Below are 25,013 nucleotides of genomic sequence, written 5' to 3'. Positions count from 1 at the left end.
AAAATGCATCACCTCGCATTTATCCAGGTTGAACTCTATCTGCCACCTCTCAGCACATCTCTGCATCCTGTCAATGTCTCGCTGCAGCCTACAACAGCCCTCTATACTGTCAACGAGGGCTGTTGTAGGAAGTCTGTGGTGAATGGTGTTCCACAGGGCCTCTACTGTTTGTAATTTTTATTAATGACTTGGATGAGGGGATTGAAGGATGGGTCAGCAAGTTTGCAGACGACACAAAGGTTGGAGGTGTCGTTGACAGTGGAACACCATTCACCACAGACTTCCAGGCAGAATATTTTCCTTCTACTACCACTCACTGTCTTCTGTTGGCCAGCCAATTCTGTATCCAGACAGCTATGTTCCCCTGAATCCCATTCCTCCTGACCTTCTGAATGAGCCTACCATGGGGAACCTTATCAAATGCCTTGCTGAACTCCATATACACCACATCCACAGCTCGACCCTCATCAACTTTTCTAGTCACATCCTCAAAGAACTCGATAAGGTTTGTGAGGCATGACCTGCCCCTCACAAAGCCGTGTTGACTGCATTTAATCAAGCCATGCTCTTCCAGATGGTCATAAATCCTATCCCTCAATCCTTTCTAACACCTAGCAGACGACAGACGTGAGACTTACTGGTCTGTAATTGCCGGGGATTTCCCTATTTCCTTTCTTGAAGAAAGGAATTACATTTGTCTCTCTCCAGTCCTCAGGTACGACTCCAATGGAGAGCGAGGATGCAAAGATCTTCACAAGTGGCGAAGCAATTGCATTTCTCGTTTCCCAAAGCAGCCGAGGACAAATCTGGTCCGGGCCTGGCGACTTTTCAATCTTAATGTTTGACAAAATTTTCAGCACATCAGCTTCCTCTATCTCTATCTATTTCAGCATGCACACCTGCTCTTCAAAGGTTTCATTCACTACAAAGTTCATTTCTTTTGTAAAGACAGAAGCAAAAAACTCATTTAGGGCTTCCCCTACCTCCTCAGACTCCACACACAAGTTCCCTCTGCTATCCCCGATCGGCCCTACTCTTTCTTTGACCATTCTCTTATTCCTCACATAAGTGTAAAATGCCTTTGTGTTCTCCCTAATCCGTTCTGCCAAGCCTTTCTCGTGCCCCCTCCTGGCTCTCCTCAGACCATTTTTGAGCTCCTTCCTTGCCTGCCTTGTAATCCTGTACAGCTGAGCTTGACCCTAGCTTCCTGCACCTTACGTAAGCTACCTTTTTCCTTTTGACGAGAAGCTCCACCGCTCTCGTCATCCAAGGTTCCTTTATCTTACCCCTTCTTGCCTATCTCAGAGGGACATATTTATTCATCACTTGCAACTACTGTTCCTTAAACAGTCTCCACATGTCTATAGTGCCTTTACCATGGAACAATTGCTCCCAATCCATGCTTCCAGCAATTTTCTCCAGCAATTTCTGTTTATACTTGTTTCAGATCTCCAGCATCCATAGTTGCTTGTTTTGTTTTAACATCTTCATTAAAAGACAGTTTAGAATCAGAATTTGAAATCAAAATTTCAATCCTGCCAACCATTCTCTGCAAACTTTGTTTCCGTAAAGCCTGTTGACCCTTGGGTTCAATTGAAAGTTTCAAGGCAAACTCTTGTGTTCTTATGGCATTTACTCCTGGCAACAGTTGAACTATCTATGGATTAAACCATTAACTATTAAGAATACAGATCTGTGTTTATATCATGTTTGGATGTAAGTTTGCTTGCTGAGCTGGAAGGTTCATTTTTGGACGTTTCATCACCATACTTGTAACATGATGAGTGAGCATCCAGTGAAGTGCTGATATTATTGACTCACTTTCTATTTATGTATTTTGGGTTCCTTGGGTTGGTGATGTCATTTCCTGTTCTTTTTCTCAGAGGGTAGTAAATATCATGTCCTTCACCATCTCATGAAGCATTTTAAATTGGCATTATAGGTAATGAAACTGAACCAGCTTTAATGAAATTGTGGTGATGATTAGGAATGATTTAATTGGTGGAATCAGCTCATGGAGATATGTGGTCTGCTGTGCCTATGTGGAAAAGACTAACAGCTGCTTGTAGTGATTGTAAAGAGGTCAGCCAGATGGACCTCACAGAATAGGAGTTCCCTGACTGGGCCAGGTTAACAGCCCCAATCAGGGAGCCCTGGCAGACCGAGATAAACGGCAGTGTCAGAGATTCAGCTCACTCTGAGAGCTGGCTCTGAGGGAGCTGGATTAGTGTCAGGGGTGTAAGTATAGGGTGACTCGGTGATGGGATCTTGGTCTATGTGGAATAATTTCACTCCTGATTTATAGTGCTGAAACCTCCAACAGCAAAGAGTTATATACTAGTCTGAATCTTAAACCTGACCTGCTTGTGGGGGGTTTTCAATCAACTACCTGAGTGGGTAACAATCCCATCCAAAGCTCATACCTTTAATGCTTCACTGATCATTTATGCTTGTGTGGACGAAGGAGATTAACTTTCCACCTTGCCATTTAGCATCTTAGAAACAGCGCTGGTAATTGGGTTAGTTGAACCTGTGTCAGCAAGATTGTTCATTCCCTGAGCTGTATCGCTTTCTTATTTATGGAGGAAATAAATAGCACTGCAGAACACTTGGTTCTGCACAGCAGAATGAACACAATTGATTTTCCATTTTGTAACTTGTGTAAAAATTTTATTTTTAAAAACACCATACATTTCTATAGCATCTTTCACCCTCTCACAAGGTCCTAATGTTCTTCACAGCAAATTAAGGCTAACAGTCCATTTGTCATCTTCATTGCCTTCTGCCCCTGCGTTATTGGGTGGGCCATTTAGGGCTGAGTTGAGGAGAAATATCTTCACTCAGAATGGTGAGCCTGTGGAATTCTCAGCTACAGAAAGTATTTCGGTCTAAGACATTGAATGTTTTTAAGGAGGTGATAAACGTAGTTCTTGGGGCTAGAGGGATGAAAGAGTGTTGGGGAGAAAGCAGGACTGAATTGGATGATGAACCTTGATCATACTGAATAGTGACAGAGATGAATGGCCTCCTGTTCCTATTTTCTATGTTTCTATATCTCTAAGTTGCTGATTCGAGAGGTATATCACCGGACTGTGTCAACCAGTATTTTAACCAGGGTGTTTAAACGTGACTGATTCTGGTTGGGGACAAGGACTTTCCAGCCAGTATTTGTCATGAAGCTATTAACATCCGGATTCCTGCATATGGATTCTTTATTTCCTGGAATGGGAAATACTTGATCTTGGATAAGCAGGATCTTTCTGTGAGGATGTGAACAAGTAGAAGCCTCCCAAGATTGGTACACCTTCAATTAGATCAATTACATTTTGGACTTTAAATAGTGGGATGGGGTGGCGAGGTTTATGTAATAGAATGGAAGTATGGAAAGGGTCAGAAATAGAACTTAAGGCACAGCAGATAAGGGGACAACTATGAGAAGGGGACAGTCAATGCAGCACTAAGGGTGTTGTATTTAAATACACAGTATACAAAACAGGTCAATGAGCTTGTTGTACAGATTGAAGTTGGCGAGGATGATGGTGTGGGCTGCAAGGGGTTCAGGGCTGAGCCCTATCTATTGCAGGATATGCAATCTATTGACAGGGCAGGCATGTGGACAGAGGGGGCAGGGTTGCTTTGTTAGTAAGAAATGAAATCAATTCGATAACAAGAAGGGTCGGAAAATATAGAATTGAGAGTTGAGCGATCGCAAAGGGAAAAAAGACCCTAATGGGAGTTATGCTAGCAGTAGTCAGGACGTCGGGAAGAAAATAAATTAGAAAAATGCATGTAAGAAAGACACAATTACAGTAAGCTTCACTATCCAGGCGGACTTGGAAAATCAGATTGGTTGCAGATGCCAAGTAAAGGAACTTGTGGAATGTCAAACAGTTTTTTTTGGCGCAGTTTGTGGTACCTTCTCCTTAGTGATGGCCACTACACTTATTTCTGCCCCCTCACTCTCTTGAAATTCTGATAAGCTGCTGGTGTCTTCTTGTGAAAACTGAAACCATTCTGGATTTAGTGGTGTATAATGAGATGGACTTGATGAGGCAGCTTAAGGTGAAAAGACCCTTCGGGGGCAGTGGCCATCATATGGTAGAGCTCACTCTGCAGTTTGAGAGGGAGACACTTGAATCAGATGTAATGCTATTGCAATTGAGTAAAGGGAACTACAAAGATATGTACAGTGAGCTGGCCAGAGTTAGTTACAAGGGGAAGATAGTGGAGTAGCAATGCTAGGGGTTTCTGGGGTAATTCAGGAGGTACAGCAGAAATTTATCACAAGGAAGAAGAAACATATAAGGGGAAGGTGAAGCAATGATGGCTGATGAGGGGAGTCGGGGAGAGCATAAAAACCAAAGAAAGAGCGTCCAATGTGGTGACAATTTGTGGGAGGCCAAAGGATTGGGGAAGCTTTAAAAAACAGCAAAGGACAAATTAAAAATAATTATGCGAGTAATCTCATGAGTCATATAAAAGAAAATTTTGGGAGTTTATTTAGTTTCATTAAAGGTGAGAGAGGCCAGCATGGACATTGGACCACTGGAAAATGAGGCTGGAGAAGCAGTAATGGGAAACAAAGAAATGGTAAAGGAACAGAATAGGTGTTTTGTATCAGTTTTCATAGTAAGACACCAACAGCTTTTCAGGGTCAGTACTGAGGGAGTGCTGCACTGTCAGAGGGTCAGTGCTGAGGGAGTGCCACACTGTCAGAGGCTCAGTGCTGAGGAAGTGCCGCACTGTCAGAGGATCAGTGCTGAGGGAGTGTCACACTGTCAGAGGGTCAGTGCTGAGGAAGTGCCGCACTGTCAGAGGATCAGTGCTGAGGGAGTGCTGCACTGAGGGTCAGTACTGAGGGAGTGTTGTAGTGTGGGCTTTTGCCCGAAATGTTGATTTTCCTGCTCCTCGGATGCTGCCTGACCTGCTGTGCTTTGTCAGCACCACTCTAATCTAGACTCTAATTTCCAGCATCTGCAGTCCTCACTTTAGCCACAGTGTTGGATGGATAGTGCTGAGGGAGTGCTGAAGTCAAGAGTGTAAGTGTCAAGGATGTGCTGTGCTGTCATTTCAGTCGTCAGGTAATAAAATCTCTATCCACTTAATTAGTTGAGAGATCCATTTAGAAAACATGTCTGGTGAAAACCAAAAAAAAGGATAGATCAGAGTACTTTCTACTTTCCAGATGGCACGACGTTAAATGTAGTGAATGTCCAAAGGGATTTGGGGATTCAGGAGCATAGGTCTTTCAGATGTCACAGCAGATGCAGAAAATAATCAAGAAAGTTATTGGAATGCTGGCCTTTCTATCTAAAGGGTTGGAGTACAGGATGCAGACGTTATGCTGCCCTTATACACAACTGCGGGGTGCTGCATATTGGAGGATCAAATGTAGGTGTGAGTTGTACTGTAAATGGCAGAACCCTTTGGAACATTAACATTTGGAGAGATCAGGGGCAATTTTAGTGGCCAAGGCAATTAAGAAGGCATATGGCACACTTCCCTTCGCCAGCCGGTGCACGGAGTACAAGAGTTGGCAAACCCTGTTGCAGATATATAAAAAACCCTTGTCAAGCTGCATTTGGAGTATTGTGTGCAGCTTTGGTCTGCACACCACCAGAAGGAAGTGGAAGCTTTGGGGAGAGTGTAGAGAAGGTTCACCAGGATGTTGCCTGGTCTCAAGAGCACTTTTTATGAGGAAAGATTAAAAAGACTAGGATTGTTTTCACTGGAAAGATGGTGGCTGAGAGGAGACCTGATAAAAGTCTGCAGCCTTATGAGGCACACAGATAGGGTGGATAGTTTGAGGTTTTTTCCAGGATTGAAGTTTCAATTACAAGGGGGCGAGGGTTGAAGGTGAAAGTTTAAGGGAGATGTGCAAGGGAAGTTTGTCATGTAGAGAGTGGTAAGAGCCTGGAACATACTGACAGAGGAGGCAGGTATGTTGGCAACATGTAAGAGCCATCTGGATAGTTACATGAATAGGGAGGGAAGAGATGAAGACAGACCGAATAAGGACAGAAGGTTTTTTTTTAGTTAAGTTTGGGCATGGTAATAGGCACAGGCTTGGAAGGCCGAAGGGCTTGTTCCTGTACTTTTCTTGGTTCTAACTCTGTTTAGATCCGAGTTGGAGTACTGTGAGCAGATCTGAGCACCACAACTGAGGAAGGATAGATTGGCCTTGGAGGGAGTACACCATCGGCTTACAAGAATGATTCTTGGACTTCAGGGTCAAGTTTGAGGAAAGATTATACAAATTAGGCCTGTTTTCTCTCAAATTTTGAAGGTTAAGGGGTGGTCTGTTTGAAGTCTTCAAGATATTAATAGGAAAAGACAGGAAAGATAAAAGATAAACTGTTTCCATTGGTTGGGGAGTCTAGAACTAGGGGCCATAGTCTGAGAATTAGGGCCAGAGCATTCAGGAGAGATGTTAGAAACACTTCTATACACAAAGGTGGGAGACATTTGGAGCTCTCTTCCACAAATCTTTGTGAAGCAGAAGTATTATGTTTTGCCACAGATCAGCCATGATCTCATTGAATGGAAAAATTGAACTTATTGTCACATGTACCGAGGCACAGTGAAAAGCTTTGTCTTGCGAGCAATACAGGCAGATCACAGAGTTAAGTAGCATCGATAGTAAATAATAGGGTAAACAGCGGCAAAAACAAAAACACAGGGACAGGCGAATGTTAAGGGTTTGTGAGGCCATTCAATATTCTAACAACAGTAGGGTAGAAACTGTTTTGAAACCAGCTGGTGCGTGTATTGAGGCTTCTGTACCTTCTCCCCGATGCTAGAGGTTGTAGAAAAACATTGTCAGGGTGGGATGGATCTTTGAGAATGCTGGCGGCCTTTCCTTGATAGTGGGCCTGATAGATGGATTCTATAGATGGGAGGTTGGTCTTTGTGATTGTCCAGGCTGAGTTCACCACTCTCTGTAGCCGTCTCTGATCTTGAATGGTACAGTTGCCATACCAGGTAGTGATACATCCAGACAGATGCTCTCGATGGCACACCTATAAAAGTTGGCAAGGGTATTCGCCGTCATGCCAAACTTTCTCAACTGCCTGAGGAAGAAGAGACATTGTTGGGCCTTTGTAACCAGTGCATCCACATGAAGAGTCCAAGAAAGCTTGTTGTGGATGACCACTCCCAGGAGCTTGACACTCTCCACTTGTTCCACCTCTGTGCTGTTAATATGTAGGGGGGGCATGAGTAACACCCCACCAAAACTCAATAATGGGTTCCTTGGTTTTGATGGCATTGAGAGCTAGGTTGTTCTCAGTGCACCATTTTTCCAAGTCTTTCACCTCCTGTCTGTAATCTGTTTCATTGTCACCTGAGATTCAACCAACTATGGTGGTGTCATTAAATGGCATTAGTCTGGTATTTGGTGACACAGTCATAGGTATACAGTGGCTTTTGCCCGAAACGTCGATTTCGAAGCTTCTCGGATGCTGCCTGAACTGCTGTGCTCTTCCAGCACCACTAATCCAGAATCTGGTTTCCAGCATCTGTAGTCATTGTTTTTACCCCATGGGGTATACAGTGAGTACAGTATGGGGCTGAGTACACACCCCTGGGGGGGGCTCCAGTGTTGAGTGTTAATGAGGATGAAATACTGTCCCCAATCTTCACTGATTGTGGCCTGTGGGTCAGGAAACTGAGGATCCAGTTGCAGAGAGTGGGGCTTAGTCCGAGATCACTAAGTTTAGTAATCAGTCTCGAGGGGATAATAGTGTTGAACAGGCTGAATGGCCTACTCCTGTTTCTGTCTTCCTGTGTTCTAACATGTGTTTAATCATTTAATTAACATTTAAATGTTTGCTTTCATATTGCCTTTAATGCATTGAATCATCCCAGGCTTCACAGGAAAGATCACCAAATTGATTTGGAACTGAGCAACGAGCATTTATTAAGATGGGTGGCTCCTGGTTAAAGCAGTTAGTTACAAGCAGCATCTCAATGGATCAGAGAGAGGGAGGGTGGAGAGATGGAGACAATCGCAATCCACCTTGGAGATCGTGCTGAGGCTCCAGCCTCTCCTGTTCTCTCGAGGGGAAGATTTAATCAGATTACCCAATGTTCCTCAATTTACCTGTCTGTTGGACTGCAGCAAACAGAAAATACTGCCCAATTTTATGTACTTAACAAGAAACTGAAAAGACTTCAGTTTGAACTACAGGAAAACAAAGTATGAATGATCAACTTAGCTATTCTATTTTAACTATAACTCTCCCTTAACCCTTTCTACACACGCACACATAGAGACAAACAAACATGGATTTGAAGGGTGGAGCAAGACTACTGGGGAAAGACAGTTCAATATGGACTGGTGCACAGGGTTTGATGAGGTGTTCCCTTTTGCTCCTTCCAAGTCCATCTAATCTCCAATCTCACTATTCAGTGATTGCTTCAGTTCAGTGCTTCAGTTGACATGCTCAGTATTTAATCTTTTAGCCACTGTTTAAAGGTGACAGGTTACTGCAAAAGGTGGGAAAGATTAACTATCTTTCAGTTCATGCTTATTTCACTGCAGAGAAAGAAAAGGGAGATACAGTCTCATGAACTCCTATTTCTGTATTGTTCGCACACTATATCCATTTGCTTAGAAGCCAGTCAGAGAGCTGTTATACTGATAACTCCTGACCTCCGCAACTGGTGCTGATTGCGGCAACCAATCAGCGTTCTGTCTCTGGGTGAAACTTGCTTTGTACAAACTGCTGCTTGAACAAAGCAACAGTGTAAACACTATTATAATGATTTCCAGTACCTTGTCTTTGAAAGTGAAGCAGTCTTTTGTAGTCCTTGGTTTACAGCCATGGTTTGGAGATGCCGGTGTTGGACTGGGGTGTACAAAGTTACAAATCACAACACCAGGTTATAGTCCAACAGGTTTAATTGGAAACACACTAGCTTTTGGAGCACTGTTCCTTCATCAGGTGATTGTGAAGGGTGAAGGAGTGGTGCTCCGAAAGCTGGTGCTTCCAATTAAACCTGTTGGGCGATAACCTGGTGTTGTGATTTGTAACTTTGGTTTGCAGCGGTATCCTTTGCTAATTTGGGTCCATAATCTAGTGTAAAGGGAATTAAAAAGCTGTGGTCTTTGCAGGAGGGGCATCTGAGCTTGGGGTCCAGGCAGCAGAAGGCAAAGCCAACATTTGTGAGTGACTAAAATCAGCGATACGTAGCTGATAGAATTAATACCTGCAAAGATATTAAAGGGATGGGGGTAGGGGGTGATTAAATAGATGGGGAGGAATGACAACATGGAGAGATTTAAAAAGAGGGCTGAGACTTTCATTAACAACAGAAGCTGGAATAGTTCCGTGGACAGAGAGCCGTAAGGACTTGGTGTATGTTAGGAGACTGGTAGCAAGAGATTTGCCTCCATTCAAAATATAGAATATTGTACATTACTGAAAAATATCATTCAACACATCATGACTTTACTCATTCCTTGCCAAAAGGGTATTTCTTTGAATGCTCAGTGATCTCTATCAATGGACAGTGTTTGCCAAGGCTCTAAGAAAGCTGGTGGTATTGTCAATTTGATTTGCTGCCAGTAATGTGGGACAAATTCAACAAGTCGCAGCTTGTACAGGGAGAATAGTTCACCAGCTGAGAATGTTACCTTTTTTTCCCATGTAATGTATAGTACTGTAGACATTAAGAATAGACTATTTGTTATCCTCTTTTTTTTTTCAAGAGCAATCTTTGACATCTTGGCACATGTGCCTGAGTCAAATCATCATGGCTCAAGAAACTAGAAACTAATGAACAAAACGCAAGCTGACATTTCTAGTCAACTCTTACATGGCATTACTGAGGGAGTGCTGTTTTATTAGAGGGTTACTTAGAGCACACTCAGCACTGACCCTCAGACAGTGCAGCACTCCCTCAGTACGGACTCTCGGACAGTGCAGCACCACCTCAGTACGGACTCTCGGACAGCGTAGCACTCCCTCAGTACGGACTCTCGGACAGTGCAGCACTCCCTCAGTACGGACCCTCGGACAGGGCAGCACTCCCTCAGTACGGACTCTCGGACAGCGCAGCACCACCTCAGTACGGACTCTCGGACAGCGTAGCACCACCTCAGTACGGACTCTCGGACAGTGCAGCACCACCTCAGTACGGACTCTCGGACAGGGCAGCACCACCTCAGTACGGACTCTCGGACAGTGCAGCACTCCCTCAGTACGGACTCTCGGACAGGGCAGCACTCCCTCAGTACGGACTCTCGGACAGCGCAGCACCACCTCAGTACGGACTCTCGGACAGCGTAGCACCACCTCAGTACGGACTCTCGGACAACGTAGCACCACCTCAGTACGGACTCTCGGACAGTGCAGCACCACCTCAGTACGGACTCTCGGACAGTGCAGCACCACCTCAGCATGGACTCTCGGACAGCGCAGCACTCCCTCAGTACGGACTCTCGGACAGGGCAGCACCACCTCAGTACGGACTCTCGGACAGTGCAGCACTCCCTCAGTACGGACCCTCGGACAGCGCAGCACTCCCTCAGTACGGACTCTCGGACAGTGCAGCACCACCTCAGTACGGACTCTCGGACAGGGTAGCACCACCTCAGCATGGACTCTCGGACAGCGCAGCACTCCCTCAGTACAACAGGGCAGCACCACCTCAGTACGGACTCTCGGACAGCGCAGCACCACCTCAGTACGGACTCTCGGACTGCGCAGCACCACCTCAGTACGGACTCTCGGACAGCGCAGCACCACCTCAGTACGGACTCTCGGACAGCGCAGCACCACCTCAGTACGGACTCTCGGACAGCGCAGCACCACCTCAGTACGGACTCTCGGACAGCGCAGCACTCCCTCAGTACGGACTCTCGGACAGCGCAGCACTCCCTCAGTACGGACTCTCGGACAGTGCAGCACCACCTCAGCATGGACTCTCGGACAGCGCAGCACTCCCTCAGTACGGACTCTCGGACAGGGCAGCACCACCTCAGTACGGACTCTCGGACAGCGCAGCACTCCCTCAGTACGGACTCTCGGACAGCGCAGCACCACCTCAGTACGGACTCTCGGATAGGGCAGCACTCCCTCAGTACGGACCCTCGGGCAGCGCAGCACCACCTCAGTACGGACTCTCGGACAGGGCAGCACCACCTCAGTACGGACTCTCGGACAGGGCAGTACCACCTCAGTACGGACTCTCGGACAGTGCAGCACTCCCTCAGTACGGACTCTCGGACAGGGCAGCACCACCTCAGTACGGACTCTCGGATGCAGATTGTTTTATGGAGGGGAGTAAATGCAATCTCACCATAGAGAGTGTTACAATAACTGGGATGTGCTAATGACATTAGAATAACATAACCTTGATGTACTGCTGTATTAATCAGTGCAGGAACAATGGGGCGAATCCTGTTGCACACACTCAGTTGCTGTCACTGTGTCAACTGGCAGCACTAAGACCAGTTAGTTGGTTCGATATGTACTAACAAGAAAGTTCAGACTACTTATATTTGGGTCGGTACTGTCCCCTAACCAATTGCATATTTTAGTTGTTTCTGATTTATAATCAAGAAATTTCAGGAACTCAGATTCTGACCTTCCAAAGTGAAGAATCGACGATAGTTTAATTTAAAGGCACTTTGTTTATACAAAAATCAGAAGCATTTTGACGAGTATATGTAAGAAATATTTCATTCCTTCATGTGGGTCTCCAGATGATGTCCCTGTGATTAAGGTTCCCTTGATCTTCCTCAGGTTGTGTAGAAACACCTTGCACACATTTTAGCACACTGAATCTGGCTTAAGGAAGCAGCATTGATAAAATCCCATTGAGATTGTGATTGCATCAGTATTGAGTGACAGCATGAACTGTGGTCAGCAAATGCAGAGCAGGACGTGTTTTGGTCAAGAAGGAGGAGGTCCAGTCATGGTTTTACTGTCGGGTGGAAGGGTACTGATCGGATCTCTTTAACTTCCTGTTCTTTGTGTATCATCATGGGTGATAATCTGTCTAAAATGTGATAAATAACACTGCTTCCCTCTTGCAGCAGAACAAGGAACTGTTTTATTTTGCAAATTCAGAAAAAGCTGCAAATCCTAACAGGTCGTAGTCAGAGAGTCCTTCAGCACAGCTACAGGCCCTTTGGCTCTAACTGGTCAATGTCCATCCACTCTGACCCCATTTCCCTGCACTTTGCCCATATCCTTCTAATCCTTTCCTATCCATGTATTTGTTCAAATGCCTTTTAAATGTTGTTAATGTACCCTCCTCAACCACTTCCACTGGCAGCTCATTCCATTGGCGTCCCACCCTCCATGTAAAAAAAGTTGCCCCTCCGGGTTGCTTTTATCCTTATTCCTCTAACTTTAAACTAATGCCCTCTAGTCCTTGATTCCCAAACCCTGGGCAAAAGACTGAGTGCATCCACCCTATCCAGGCCTCTCATGATTTTACACACTTCTATAAGATCCCCCTCAGTCTCCTACGCTCTTTAAAAAAAAAGTCGTGGCTTGTCCAACCTCTCCCTATAACCCAGATGGTTGAGTCCTAGCAACGTCCTTGTAAATTTCTTTTGCACTCTTTCCAGTTTAATAACATCCTTCCTATAGCAAGGTGACCAAAACTGAACACAATGTCCAAGTGCGGCCACACCAACGCCCTGTACGACTGTAACATAATTTCCCAACTTCTATACTCAGTGCCCTGACTGATGAAGGTCAGTGTGTCAAAAGCCTTCTTCACTGCCCTGTCTACCTGGGACTCCACTTTCAGAGATCTGTGCACCTGAGCTCCAAGGTCCCTCTGTTCCACGACACTCCTTAAGGCCCTACCATTCACCATGGAAGTTTTGAAAATGCAAGACCTCACACTTAACAATTATTAAACTCCATTTGCCATTTCTTGGCCCACTCCCCCAGCTGATCAAGGTCCTGCTGCAATTTCTGATAACCTTCCTCACTGTCAATAATACCTCCTATTTTAGTGTCATCAGCAAACTTACTAATCATGCCTTGTACATTCTCATCCAAGTCATTGATATAGATAACAACCAGCAATGGGCCCAGCACTGACCCCTGAGGCATTCCACTAGTCACCGGCCTCCAGTCCAACAAGCATCCTTCCACCAATAAGCTCTGCTTCCTCTACATTGGGGAGACAGGCCGCCTACTTGTGGAATGTTTCAGAGAACACCTCTGGGACACCAGGACCAACCAACCCAACCGCCCGTGGCTGAACCCTTTAACTCCCCCTCCCACTCCACCAATGACATGCAGGTACTTGGCCTCCTCCATCGCCAGACGATGGCAACACGACGCCTGGAGGAAGAGCGTCTCATTTTCTGCCTAGGAACCCTCCAACCACACGGGATGAATGCAGATTTCTCCAGCTTCCTCATTTCCCCTCCCCCCACCTTATCTCAGTCCCAACCCTCAGACTCAGCACCGCCTTCTTGACCTGCAATCTTCTTCCCAACCTCTCCGCCCCCACCCCCTCTCCGGCCTATCACCCTCACCTTAACCTCCTTCCACCTATTGCATTCCCAATGCCCCTCCCCCAAGTCCCTCCCTTTTATCTTAGCCTGCTTGGCACACCCTCCTCATCCCTGAAGAAGGGCTTATGCCCGAAACGTTGATTCTCCTGCTCCTTGGATGCTGCCAGTCCTGCGCTTTTCCAGCAACACATTTTTCAGCTTCCTACCATTAGTCCATTTTGCCAGCTCCCCCTGGATTCCATGCGATCTAACTTTCCAGGGCAGCCTACCATATGGAACCTTATCAAAAGCCTTACTGAATTTCATATAGACTATGTCTACCATCCTGCCCTGATCAACCTTCTTGGTCACTTCAAAGAGCTCTAACAAATTTGTGAGACATGATCTCCCACTCACAAAGCCATGCTGACTACTCCTAATCGAACCCTGTCTTTCCAAATGCTTGTATATCTTATCTCACAATCTTCTCAAGTAACTCACCCACCACAGATGTTAGACTTACTGGTCTGTAATTCCCAGGTTTTTATTTGCAGCACTTCCTGAATAAGGGTACAACATTCACTACCCTCCAGTCTTCCGGGACTTCACCAGTGGCTCACGTTGACGTAAAAATATCAGCCAGGGCCCCTGCAATTTCTTCTGTAGCCTCTTACAGTGTTCTTGGATATATCTGGTCAGGACCAGAAGATTTATCAACCTTCATACGTTCTAATACATCCAACACCATGTCTACTGTGATATGGACTGTCTCCAAGATATCACCACTAAGTCTTCATGTCTTTCTCCATGGTAAACACAGAGGAGAAATATTCATTGAGGACCTCACTCATCTCCTGCAGTTCTATACATACAGGTCTGGCAACAACATTGCAGAGGGAAACAGAGTTAATGTTTCAGGTTTGTGACCCTTCATCAGAGCGCTGGTACACTGCAGTTAGAGAAGTTGGTTATTTTTATTCATGCATTGGATGTGGGCATCGCTGGCTAGGCTGGTATTTATTGCTCACCCCTAGCTGCCCTTGTACAAGTGGGTTGCCTTCTGAATTGCTGCAGTCCTTGGGATATTGGGACACCAGCAGTTCTGTTAGGATGGGGATCCTAGGATTTTGATTCAGCAATACTAAAGGAACAGCAGTACCTTCCCAAGTTAAGATGGTGAGTGGCTTGGAGAGGAATTGCAGGGAGTGGTGTTCCCATGTACCTGCTGCCTTGTTCATCTAGAGGTCATGGGTTTGGAAGCCGTTGTCGAAGCAGCCTTCATGAATTACTGCGGTGCATTTTGGTAATAGTACATGCTGCAGCTACTGAGTCACTGGTGAAGGAAGTGCTGTTTATTGGTTATGCTACAAATGGCACCCTGGGTGATTTCAAAAGCCTAACACTGCAATATATTGTCTTACAGACCTCTGGCTACCTACAACAGCCTCACAGACAAACACTTGACAGGATATTTCAATAACACAAGGGTTCGGAGACATCTCCAGCGAGCTGGATTGGTGAGTGTCAAATATCCTCACTGTTGGCTGCTTCTTTCATCTTCCTCCCGGCTCTGAATGGTCCCCCTCCCCCAACACTAATTATCAACAAACAGATTCATGGGAAAAAGCCTGGATCCATGTCAGTCACTTCCTTACATCCTGACTGTCATGTGATCCAACAATAATGGAGTTATTGACAAATCGCAGCAACCAATGGAATTCATTTTACTTTCACAACTCGGAAGCCTAGTCCCCCAAAACACACTGATTAAAGGCGCATGCCGATGTATGCCGAGCCACCCGATGTTAGGGCCAAAGTGGTTCTCCTGGCCAAGACCCCCACTCCCATCCCCAACCCAACCACAGTGGGCCCCCTAGAGTCCCTGGCACAAATTACTGGGCCCTGATGTAGCCCAATCCCGCTAGTCTCCAACCTTTACTGCACCTGCCATGCACCTGTCTATATTTCCCAAATGTGAGTCAGTCCTATCCCTAAGAATCTGACCAGCCTGTAATTTCCCAGCTTATCCCTGTTGCCCTTCTTAAATTCAGGAACAGCATTGATTATTCTCTAGATCTCTGGGACCTTTCCTGTGATTAAAGAGGACACAACTATTTCATACAAGGCTCTAGCAATTTCCTCCCTTTCTCCTTCTGCATTCTGGAATACATCCCATCAGGCCCTGGGGACTTGACTCATTTAATGCTTTTCAAAATGCTGTATGCCTCCATCTCTTTTTATATTGATATGCCCAAAAAAAAAATCAATATACTCCTCCTAAGACTCACCATCCAGCATATCCTCCTCGGTGAATACTGATGCAAAATGTTCTTTGAGGACTTCACCCTCTTAGAGTCATAGAGATGTACAACATGGAAACAGACCCTTTGTTCCAACTCATCGATGCCAACCGGATATCTTAACCCAATCTAGTCCCACCTGCCAGCACCCGGCCCACATCCTTCCAAACCCTTCCTATTCATATACCCATCAGATGCCTTTTAAATGTTGCAATTGTACCAGCCTCCACCACTTCCTCTGGCAGCTCATTCCATACACATACCACCCTCTGTGTGAAAAAGTTGCCCCGTAGGTCTCTTTTATATCTTTCCCCTCTCACTCTAAACCTATGCCCTCCACTTCTGGACTTCCCCACCCCAGGGAAAAGACTTTGTCTATTTATCCTATCCATGCCCCTCATAATTTTGTAAACCTCTATAAGGTCACCCCTCAGCCTCTGACGTTCCAGGGAAAACAGCCCCAGCCTGTTCAGCCTCTCCCTATAGCTCAGATCCTCCAACCCTGGCAACATCCTTGTAAATCTTTTCTGAACCCTTTCAAGTTTCACAACATCTTTCCAATAGGAAGGAGACCAGAATTGCACGCAATATTCCAACAGTGGGCTAATCAATGTCCTGTACAGCCGCAACATGACCTCCCAACTCCTGTACTCAATACTCTGACCAATAAAGGAAAGTATCCCAAACACTGCCTTCACTATCCTATCTACCTGCATCTCCACTTTCAAGGAGCTATGAACCTGCACTCCAAGGTCTCTTTGTTCAGCAACACTCCCTAGGACCTTACCATTTTGCTTTCCCAAAATGTAGCATCTCACGTGTATCTAAATTAAACACCATCTGCCACTTCTCAGCCCATTTGCCCATCTGATCAAGATTGTAGTCTGAGGTAACCTCCTTCGCTGTCCACTACACCTCCAACTTTGCTGTCATCTGCAAACTTACTAACTGTCCCTCTTATGTTCGCATCCAAATCATTTATATAAATGATGAAAAGTAGTGGACCCAACACAGATCCTTGTGGCACTCCACTGGTCACAGGCCTCCAGTCTGAAAAACAACCCTCCACCACCACCCTCTGTCTTCTACCTTTGAGCCAGTTCTGTATCCAAATGGCTAGTTCTCCCTTTATTCCATGAGATCTAACCTTGCTAATCAGTCTCCCATGGGGAACCTTGTCGAATGCCTTACTAAAGTCCATATAGATCACATCTACTGCTCTGCCCTCATCAATTGTCTTTGTTACTTCTTCAAAAAACTCAATCAAGTTTGTGAGACATGATTTCCCACGCACAAAGCCATGTTGACTATCCTGAATCAGTCCTTGCCTTTCCAAATACATGTACATCCTGTCCCTCAGGATTCCCTCCAAAACTTGCCCACCACCGAGGTCAGGCTCACCGGTCTATAGTTCCCTGGCTTGTCTTTACCGCCCTTCATCAACAGTGGCACCACGTTAGCCAGCCTCCAGTCTTCAGCACCTCACCTGTGACTATCGATAATACAAAATGTCACAGTAAGAGGCCCAGCAATCACTTTCCTAGCTTCTGACAGAGTTCTAGGGTACACCTGATCAGGTCCTGGGATTTACCAATTTTTAAGTGTTTCAAGACATCCAACACTCCTCCTCTGTAATATGGGTATTTTTTAAGATGTCACCATCTATTCCCTACATTCTATATCTTTCATATCCTTTTCTACAGTAAACACTGATGCAAAATACTTTTTTGCAGGGCCCCATTTTCTCCCTAGTTATCCTTTTGTCCTTAATGTATTTGTAAAAACCCTTTGGATTGTCCTTAATTCTATTTGCCAAAGCTATCACACATCCCCTTTTTGCCCTCTTGGTTTTCCTCTTAAGTGTACTCCTACTTCCTTTATAATCTTCAAAGGCTTCACTCAATCTATCCTGTCTGTACCTTACATATGCTTCCTCCTTTTTCTTAACCAAACCTTCAATTTCTTTAGTCATCCAGCATTCCCTATACCTACCAACCTTCCCTTTCACCCTGACAGGAATATACTTTCTCTGGATTCTTGTTATCTCATTTCTGAAGGCTTCCCATTTTCTAGTCGTCCCTTTACCTGCGAACATCTGCCCCCAATCAGCTTTTGAAAGTTCTTGCCTAATACCATCAAAATTGGCCTTTCTCCAATTTAGGACTTCAACTTTTAGATCTGGTCTCTCCTTTTCCATCACTATTTTAAAACTAATAGAATTATGGTCGCTGGCCCCAAAGTGCTCCCCCACTGACACCTCAGTCACCTGCCCTGCCTTATTTCCCAAGAGTAGGTCAGGTTTTGCACCTTCTCTAGTAGGTACATCCACATACTGAATCAGAAAATTGTCTTGTACACACTTAACAAATTCCTCTCCATCTAAACCCTTAACACTATGGCAGACCCAGTCTATATTTGGAAAGTTAAAATCCCCTACCATAACCACCCTATTATTCTTATAGATAACTGAGATCTCCTTACAAATTTGTTTCTCAATTTCCCTCTGACTATTAGAGGGTCTATAATACAATCCCAATAAGGTGATCATCCCTTTCTTATTTCTCATTTCAACCCAAATAACTTCCCTGGATGTATTTCCAGAATATCCTCCCTCAGTACAGCTGTAACGCTATCCCTGATCAAAAACACCACTCCCCCTCCTGTCTTGCCTCCCTTTCTGTCCTTCCTGTAACATTTTTAACTTCCTCTGGCTGTGCACATAAATTCCCTCCTTGGTCCTTGAGTGGTCCTACTCTTTCCAGAGCCACCCTCTTGCTCTTTTATGTATATATAAAGCACCTTGGGATTTTCCTTAGTCCTGTTTCCCAAAGACTTTTTAGCCCTCCTAATTCTTTGTTGAGTTATCCCCTGCTCTGTCTGTCTTCAGTTTCCTAAACCTATGTATGCCTCCTTTTTCTTTTTGAGCTCTCCATCCAAGGTTCCCAAATCTTGCCATCCTTATCCTTCATTTTCACAGGGATGTGCTGGTCTGAACTCTAAACACTGGGCGATTCCACATGCCAGATGTGGATTTTCCTTCAAACAGCTGTCCTAATCTACATTCTCCAGTTCTTGCCAAATATTGTGATAGTTAGCCTCTCCTCAATTTAGTATGTTCACCTGAGGGCTACTGTTATCCTTATCCATAATTAACTTAAAATTTATAGAATTATGGTCACTGTTACCGAAATGCTCCCCCATTGAAACTTTGATCACCTGACTGGGCTCATTCCCTAATACCAGGTTGAGTACAGCCTCTTCCCTGGTTGGACAATTTACATATTATTTCAAAGCACCATCCTGGACATACCTCACAAATTCTCCCGCATCCAAGACCCTGGCATTAAGCAAGTCTCAGTAAATATAGGGAGAGGTAAAATTACTAACCAATTTGTTTTCACATTTTTCCATAATCTGTCCGTATATCCGTTCCCCTCTCACCGGCTGGCTGTTGGGAGGCCTGTAGTACAATCCCATCAAAGTGATAGCACCTTCCTATTCCCCTGCTGCACCCATATGGCCTTGCTGGGAGAGCCCTCCAAGGTGTCCTCCCTCAGTACAGCTGGGATATTCTCCCATTCCCCCACCTCCGTTACAGCCCTCTCTATCTTGCCTGAAACTTCTAAATCCTCTGGTTGTAAGTTTGCTCACTGAACTGGAAGGTTGGTTTTCAGATGTCTCGTCACCATGCTAGGTAACGTCATCAGTGAGCCTCTGGTGAAGCGCTAGTGTTATGTCCCGCTTTCCAGTTATGTGACTTGACCAAGACACACACACTTCAGCCTGCTGGTGTGCTGTGTTCAGGAACCTCCCCTGTCTGTTCTTCCTCTTAATCGTACTGGCCTTAACCTCGGGCTCTTTCTGGGTCATTTCACTTGCTGACCTACCTCACTGGATCCCACCCCCCTGCCACACTAGTGAAAACCCTCCTGAATGGCACTGGTAAACCTCCCTGCCAGGATATTGCCCTCCAGTTTAGGTGCAACCCATCCTCCCTGTTTAGGTTCCACCTGCCCCAGAAAACATTCCAGTGATCCACATACCTGAAAGCCTCCCAGCTCTTTTGCCACGTATTTAACTGTACTATTTCATGCAGAGGGTGGTGGGCTTTTGGAACACGTTGCCAGCAGAGGTGGTCGAGGCAGGCACTGTATTTAGGGTGTGTCTGGACAGATGCATGAGTAGGTGGGGAGCAGAGGGATACAGAAGCTTAGGAATTGACCGACAGGTTTAGACAGTACATTTGGATCTGCTCAGGCTTGGAGGGCCAAAGGGCCTGTTCCTGGGCTGTAAGTTTTCTTTGTTCTTTGTTCTTTTCTTATCTTCCAATTCCTGGTCTCACTGGCATTTGGCCCAGGAGGGCCTCCCCCTTCAGAATATCCTGCGCCTGCTCAGAAGCATCCTCGGCCCTGGAACCAGGAAAGCAACACATCATCCTGGAGTCCTACCCACGACCAAAATAGGACCTGTGACTGACTCTCACACCACCGCCCCCCCCAGGTATTTATCCTGCTGTTTACGCCAAGGGCCACTCTGACTGACCCCCCTTCTCAGGTATTTAATTTGATTAGATTAGATTCCCTACAATGTGAAAACAGGCCCATTGGCCCAACCTGTCCACACTGACCATCCAAAGAGTAACCCACCCAGAACCATTTCCCCTCTGACTAATGCACCTAACACTATGGGCAGTTTAGCATGGCCAATTCACCTAACCTGCACATCTTTTGGATTTATCCTGCTGTTCACCCTCAGGGTTACTCTGTTTTTCCTGCAATGTCAGAGGCTGAGGGGTGACCTTATAGAGGTTTATAAAATTATGAGGCTCATGGATAGGATAAATAGACGCACTGTTTTCCTGGGGTGGGGGAGTCCAGAACTAGAGGACATAGGTTTAAGGTGCGAGGGGAAAGATATAAAAGAGACCTAGGGGGCTACTTTTTAATTCAGAGGGTGGTACGTGTATGGAATGAGTTGCCAGAGGAAGTGGTGGAGGCTGGTACAATTACAACATTTAAAAGGTCTCTAGATGGGTATATGAATAGGAAGGGTTTGGAGGGATATGGGCTGGGTGCTGGCAGGTGGGACCAGATTGGGTTAGAATATCTGGTCGGCATGGACGGGTTGGACTGAAGAGTCTGTTTCCATGCTGTACACCTTTATGACTCTAAGATTTGTCGTGAAGAAGCAAGCTTCTTCAGCATATTTCATCTTTATTTATTCACGGGCATCACTGGCCAGCGTTTGTTGCTCATCCTTTGTTGCTGTTGAGAAAGAGGCAGTGTACTGCTGCCTTGAATTGCTGCTGCTGTCCATGTGTTAGAGGTGGGTGTATAATGCAGTTTGGGAGGGTGTGAGGGATGGTGGTATGTTTTTAAGTTTGGATAGTGAGTCGCTTGAGGTTGCAGGCAGTGGTACCTGCTGCCCTTGTCTTTCTGGGTATTAGAGGTCATGAGTTTGGAAGGTGCTTTTGGTGAGACTCTTGGGGAATTCCTGCAGTGTGTCTACACAGCTGATACTGACCAGCAGCAGCAGAGACAATGAAAGTGTGGATATGTGGTGCCAATCATATGGACTACTTCATCAAGCAACTGCACTCATCAAGGTAAGGAAGGGGAGTTTGTTCTGGTACACTCTGAGTTATGTCTTGTAGATATTGGACAGGCATTGGAGATTCTGGAGATGCATTGCTCACTGCAAGATTCCCAGCCTTTGGTTGTTATAGCCACAGAACTTACAGTTCAGGTTCTGGTCAGTGGTCACACCTTAGAGCTGAAGCAACTAATTTCCCACTGTGCGTTTTGTCCTTTATTGTGAATCATTTCACTCTCTCCAGCCCTCGGAGTGTACAACAACCCCACACTTTAGGAGTGAACCCCCCCCTTACTGGGGGAGAGTTTTGAGAACCTTTTGGTCCAAAACCGCACATTTCTCTGGAACTCATTCCACTCTCCACACATCTCCAATTAAGTAGAACCTGGAGCCCAAATTATACACAAATTAGAAGGAAGTGAAATTACAGCAGCCTCTATCCAGTTTCTGCTGAATTTGTGCGTTTAGGCAAAGATTCTCCAAAGAGTGGTGTAGGATGGCAGGTGTAGAGAAAGTAAATACAGCTGTGCAAGATGTCCCCAGTGAAAGGGAAACAAAGCACTTGAGACTGATATAGGGGGTTTGAAATGGAAAACCATTATTGTCTGAACTTTACCCTGCTAAAGTTGCTGATCTATAGAAAATGAAAGGGGAACCCCTTGCCCCAGAGAGTGGGGTGAATGTGGAACTCAACTGCACAGTGAGTGGTCAAAGTGAATCATGTCGATACATTTAGAGGGTAACTGGATAATCACATGACGGGGAGAAAAGGAATTGCGAGATGTGTTGATAGGGTAAGGAACCTAGGATGCAGGAGGAACTTTGCGAGAGTATTTATGCTTTATACAAAGTGATGGGTTGAAGAGCTTGATTCTATGTTGTAATCGCTATATAAGTTGAAATAAGTTTAACATTAACAATCCGAACTCTCTGATTGCATAAAACAATTTAAAGTAATTGATTGTAGATGTTGCTGGATAATGTTTTTTTAAAATCAGTGCTTTCCTGTGCAGGTCACAAAGAATGGAAGGATAGTGTCGGAGAAGGAATATCGTCTCAACGTAGTTCGAAAAGACCATCAGAAGTATGTGCGGGAGAGTTTGGCCCAGGCTATATTCCACAAGGTCCTCGAAATGGAGGTACAGAAGCAACATGCTACTAACTGCGGCCCAGGACTCAGCAACCAGCAACCACTCTTATCCATTATACATTTGCTTCTAGTTCAGCAAAGCTTTGATGTGCAACTTCTGATCCTCATGGTCAGATTCCCCTCGATACCTCACTCCTCCTTTTGTCTGTAATTTTACTCAGCCCACAACCTTCCAAATTGCACTTCTCCAATTCTAGTCTCTATGTAATCCACCATTACATTGTAATGCTCCACCACTGGCAGTTATACCTGAATTACATTCTGCAAAAGTATGCTCTAGAGACAACAAGGGACAGAATCACAATACTGTTACAATTCAGAAGGAGACCCTTTAGCCTATCCTGTCTACACCAGCTGTCACATGAACATTACAACCGAGTATCATTTGCCTGCCTTCTCCCTGTCCCTTGCTCATTGTTTCAATTCAGATAATGATCTGATGCACTCTTGAGTGTTTCAGTTGCCCCTGCCTCCACCACGTTTCCAGGCAGTCGATCCCAGACCTGAACCACTTGTGCCACTCTGCTTAGACTAGATTCGGTTCCCTTCAGTATGGAAACAGGCCCTTCAGCCCAACAAGTCCACACCGACCCTTTGAAGAGTAACCCATCCCAGACTCATTTCCCTCTGGCTAATGCATCTGACAGTATGGGCAATTTAACGTGGCCAATTCATCTGACCTGCACATCTTTGGATTGTGGGATGAAACCCACACAGACACTGGGAGAATGTGCAAACTCCACACAGACAGTTGCCTGAGGCTGGAATTGAACCTGGGACCCTGGTGCTGTGAGGCTGCAGTGTTTACCACTGAGCCACTGTGCCGTTTAATAAGGAGTAATGACCCAGATTTAGTTAACAATGTAATGGTGGATTAATATTCATCTAACAGAAATCATGACGTAACATTGTTTTGATATTATGTTTGAAAGGGAGAACCAGCTTAAAAAAAGTTCAGTTTAATTGAGCGAGGATAAGGCAGCTAGTGTCTTCAGTAAACTGGGTAAATCTGTTCCTTGGCAAAACAGCAGAAAGTCTGTATGAGGTGTTGAAAAAAGGAATAGGCTGTAGAGAATTTAATGTCACACAGAATCAGTTTGTATCCCTCGAGAGCAAATGCTTTCCCTGCCAAAAAACAGCTTTGTGCAGCTAAAGAGATAGATGGTAATGTGAAAGTAAATCAAAAAACACAAACCAAAAGGCACAAAAAAGGAGCAGATCTTTCTGGATAGGCATAATTGCACATCAGAGCAAAGGGTGAAAAAATATATAATCAGAGCTGCAGAAATAGAACAGGAAAAGAAACCTGTGAGGGATGTCAAAATCCATACAAAATCTTTGTCAGATTATGTTAGGTAAATGAACAGCAGGAGAAATGTGGGTTTTTTGAAAATTCAGTGGCAAAAAACTGAATACAGTAATGGTAGACGTACTGAGTAATTATTTTCCTCAATGTTTTCTGTACAAGAAAAGGTCAGCTTACTAGATTTGTAAAGAACACTATTATTGAATCAAGGCATGAAGCTCACCAAAATTTGAAATTAATAGCACGAAAGATTGACATCCCCAGAAACCAGATGGTAAACCTATGGTTTTAAAAGACCAATAGATCATAAGAAATAAATCATTCAGCCCCTCGAGCTTGCTCTACAGTAGGAGTCTGGCTGATCCCACATTCATCACACCCACTTTCCTGCCTCCCTTTTAGCAGCAGGAGCGGTGAGATTGAGGACTGGGGGCTGCTGGGAAGGTAAGTAAATCCTATAAAAGCTTAGCCCATGCGTAGGCAGAGCACACACTGAGCAGGAGCAGACACAGGATGCTGAGCAAATGAGGCAATATATTTAGGCAGTTGCTTTACCTGAACACTACTTAGGTAGTGTCTCGCACCATCCTTTTCCTCCAACCAAAAAAAAAGGTTCCGTGCACCGATTTGGTGAGGTTCCTAGTTTTTTCAGTAGTCTCTTTGGGAATTTAGGATAGTGGGTATGGCTGTTAGGTCAATTGTATGCTTCTTCTGTAGAGTGTGGGAGGTAAGGGTCACCACAGGGTTCCTGCTGACTTCATCTGTGGGAAGTGCACCCAACTCCAGCTCCGTGAAAACCGTGTTAGGGAACTGGAGCTGGATGAACTACGGATCATTCGGGAGGCGAAGGGGGTAATTGAGAGGAGTCTCAGGGAGGTAGTCACACCTCAGGTACAAGAAAAAGGCAGATGCATTACAGTCGGGGACGGAAGGGAACAGGCAGACAGTGCAGGGATCCCCTGTGGCTGTTCCCCATAACAATAATTATACTGTTTTGGATACTGTTGGGGTGTGGGGCTTCCCAGGGTAAACAATGGGGCACAGAGTCTGTCCCTGTTGCTCTGAAGGGAATGGAGAGGAGCAGAGCATTAGTCATTGGGGACTCTATAGTTCGGGAGACAGATAGGAGGTTCTGTGGGAACGAGAGAGACTCACGGTTGGTGTATTGCCTCCCAGGTACCAGGGTCTGTGATGTCT

The 25,013-nt window shown here is 45.3% G+C and overlaps 1 protein-coding gene across 1 annotated transcript in view; it reads left to right on the top strand.

The window, feature by feature from the left end:
* erich3 (glutamate-rich 3) overlaps positions 1 to 25,013 on the top strand; it is a 116,980-nt gene that overhangs the window by 8,436 nt on the left and 83,531 nt on the right. The window contains exons 2-3 of the mRNA XM_072574893.1: positions 14,892 to 14,985; positions 22,374 to 22,499. Of these exons, the coding sequence (XP_072430994.1) occupies positions 14,892 to 14,985; positions 22,374 to 22,499 (220 nt within the window). The remainder of the gene's footprint in view (positions 1 to 14,891; positions 14,986 to 22,373; positions 22,500 to 25,013) is intronic.

Source organism: Chiloscyllium punctatum, chromosome 7 (genome assembly GCF_047496795.1).
Source record: "Chiloscyllium punctatum isolate Juve2018m chromosome 7, sChiPun1.3, whole genome shotgun sequence".
Taxonomy (NCBI): Eukaryota; Metazoa; Chordata; class Chondrichthyes; order Orectolobiformes; family Hemiscylliidae; genus Chiloscyllium; species Chiloscyllium punctatum.
The sequence above is the reverse complement of the archived record's forward strand: the minus strand, read 5'-3'. Positions and strand labels throughout refer to the sequence as shown.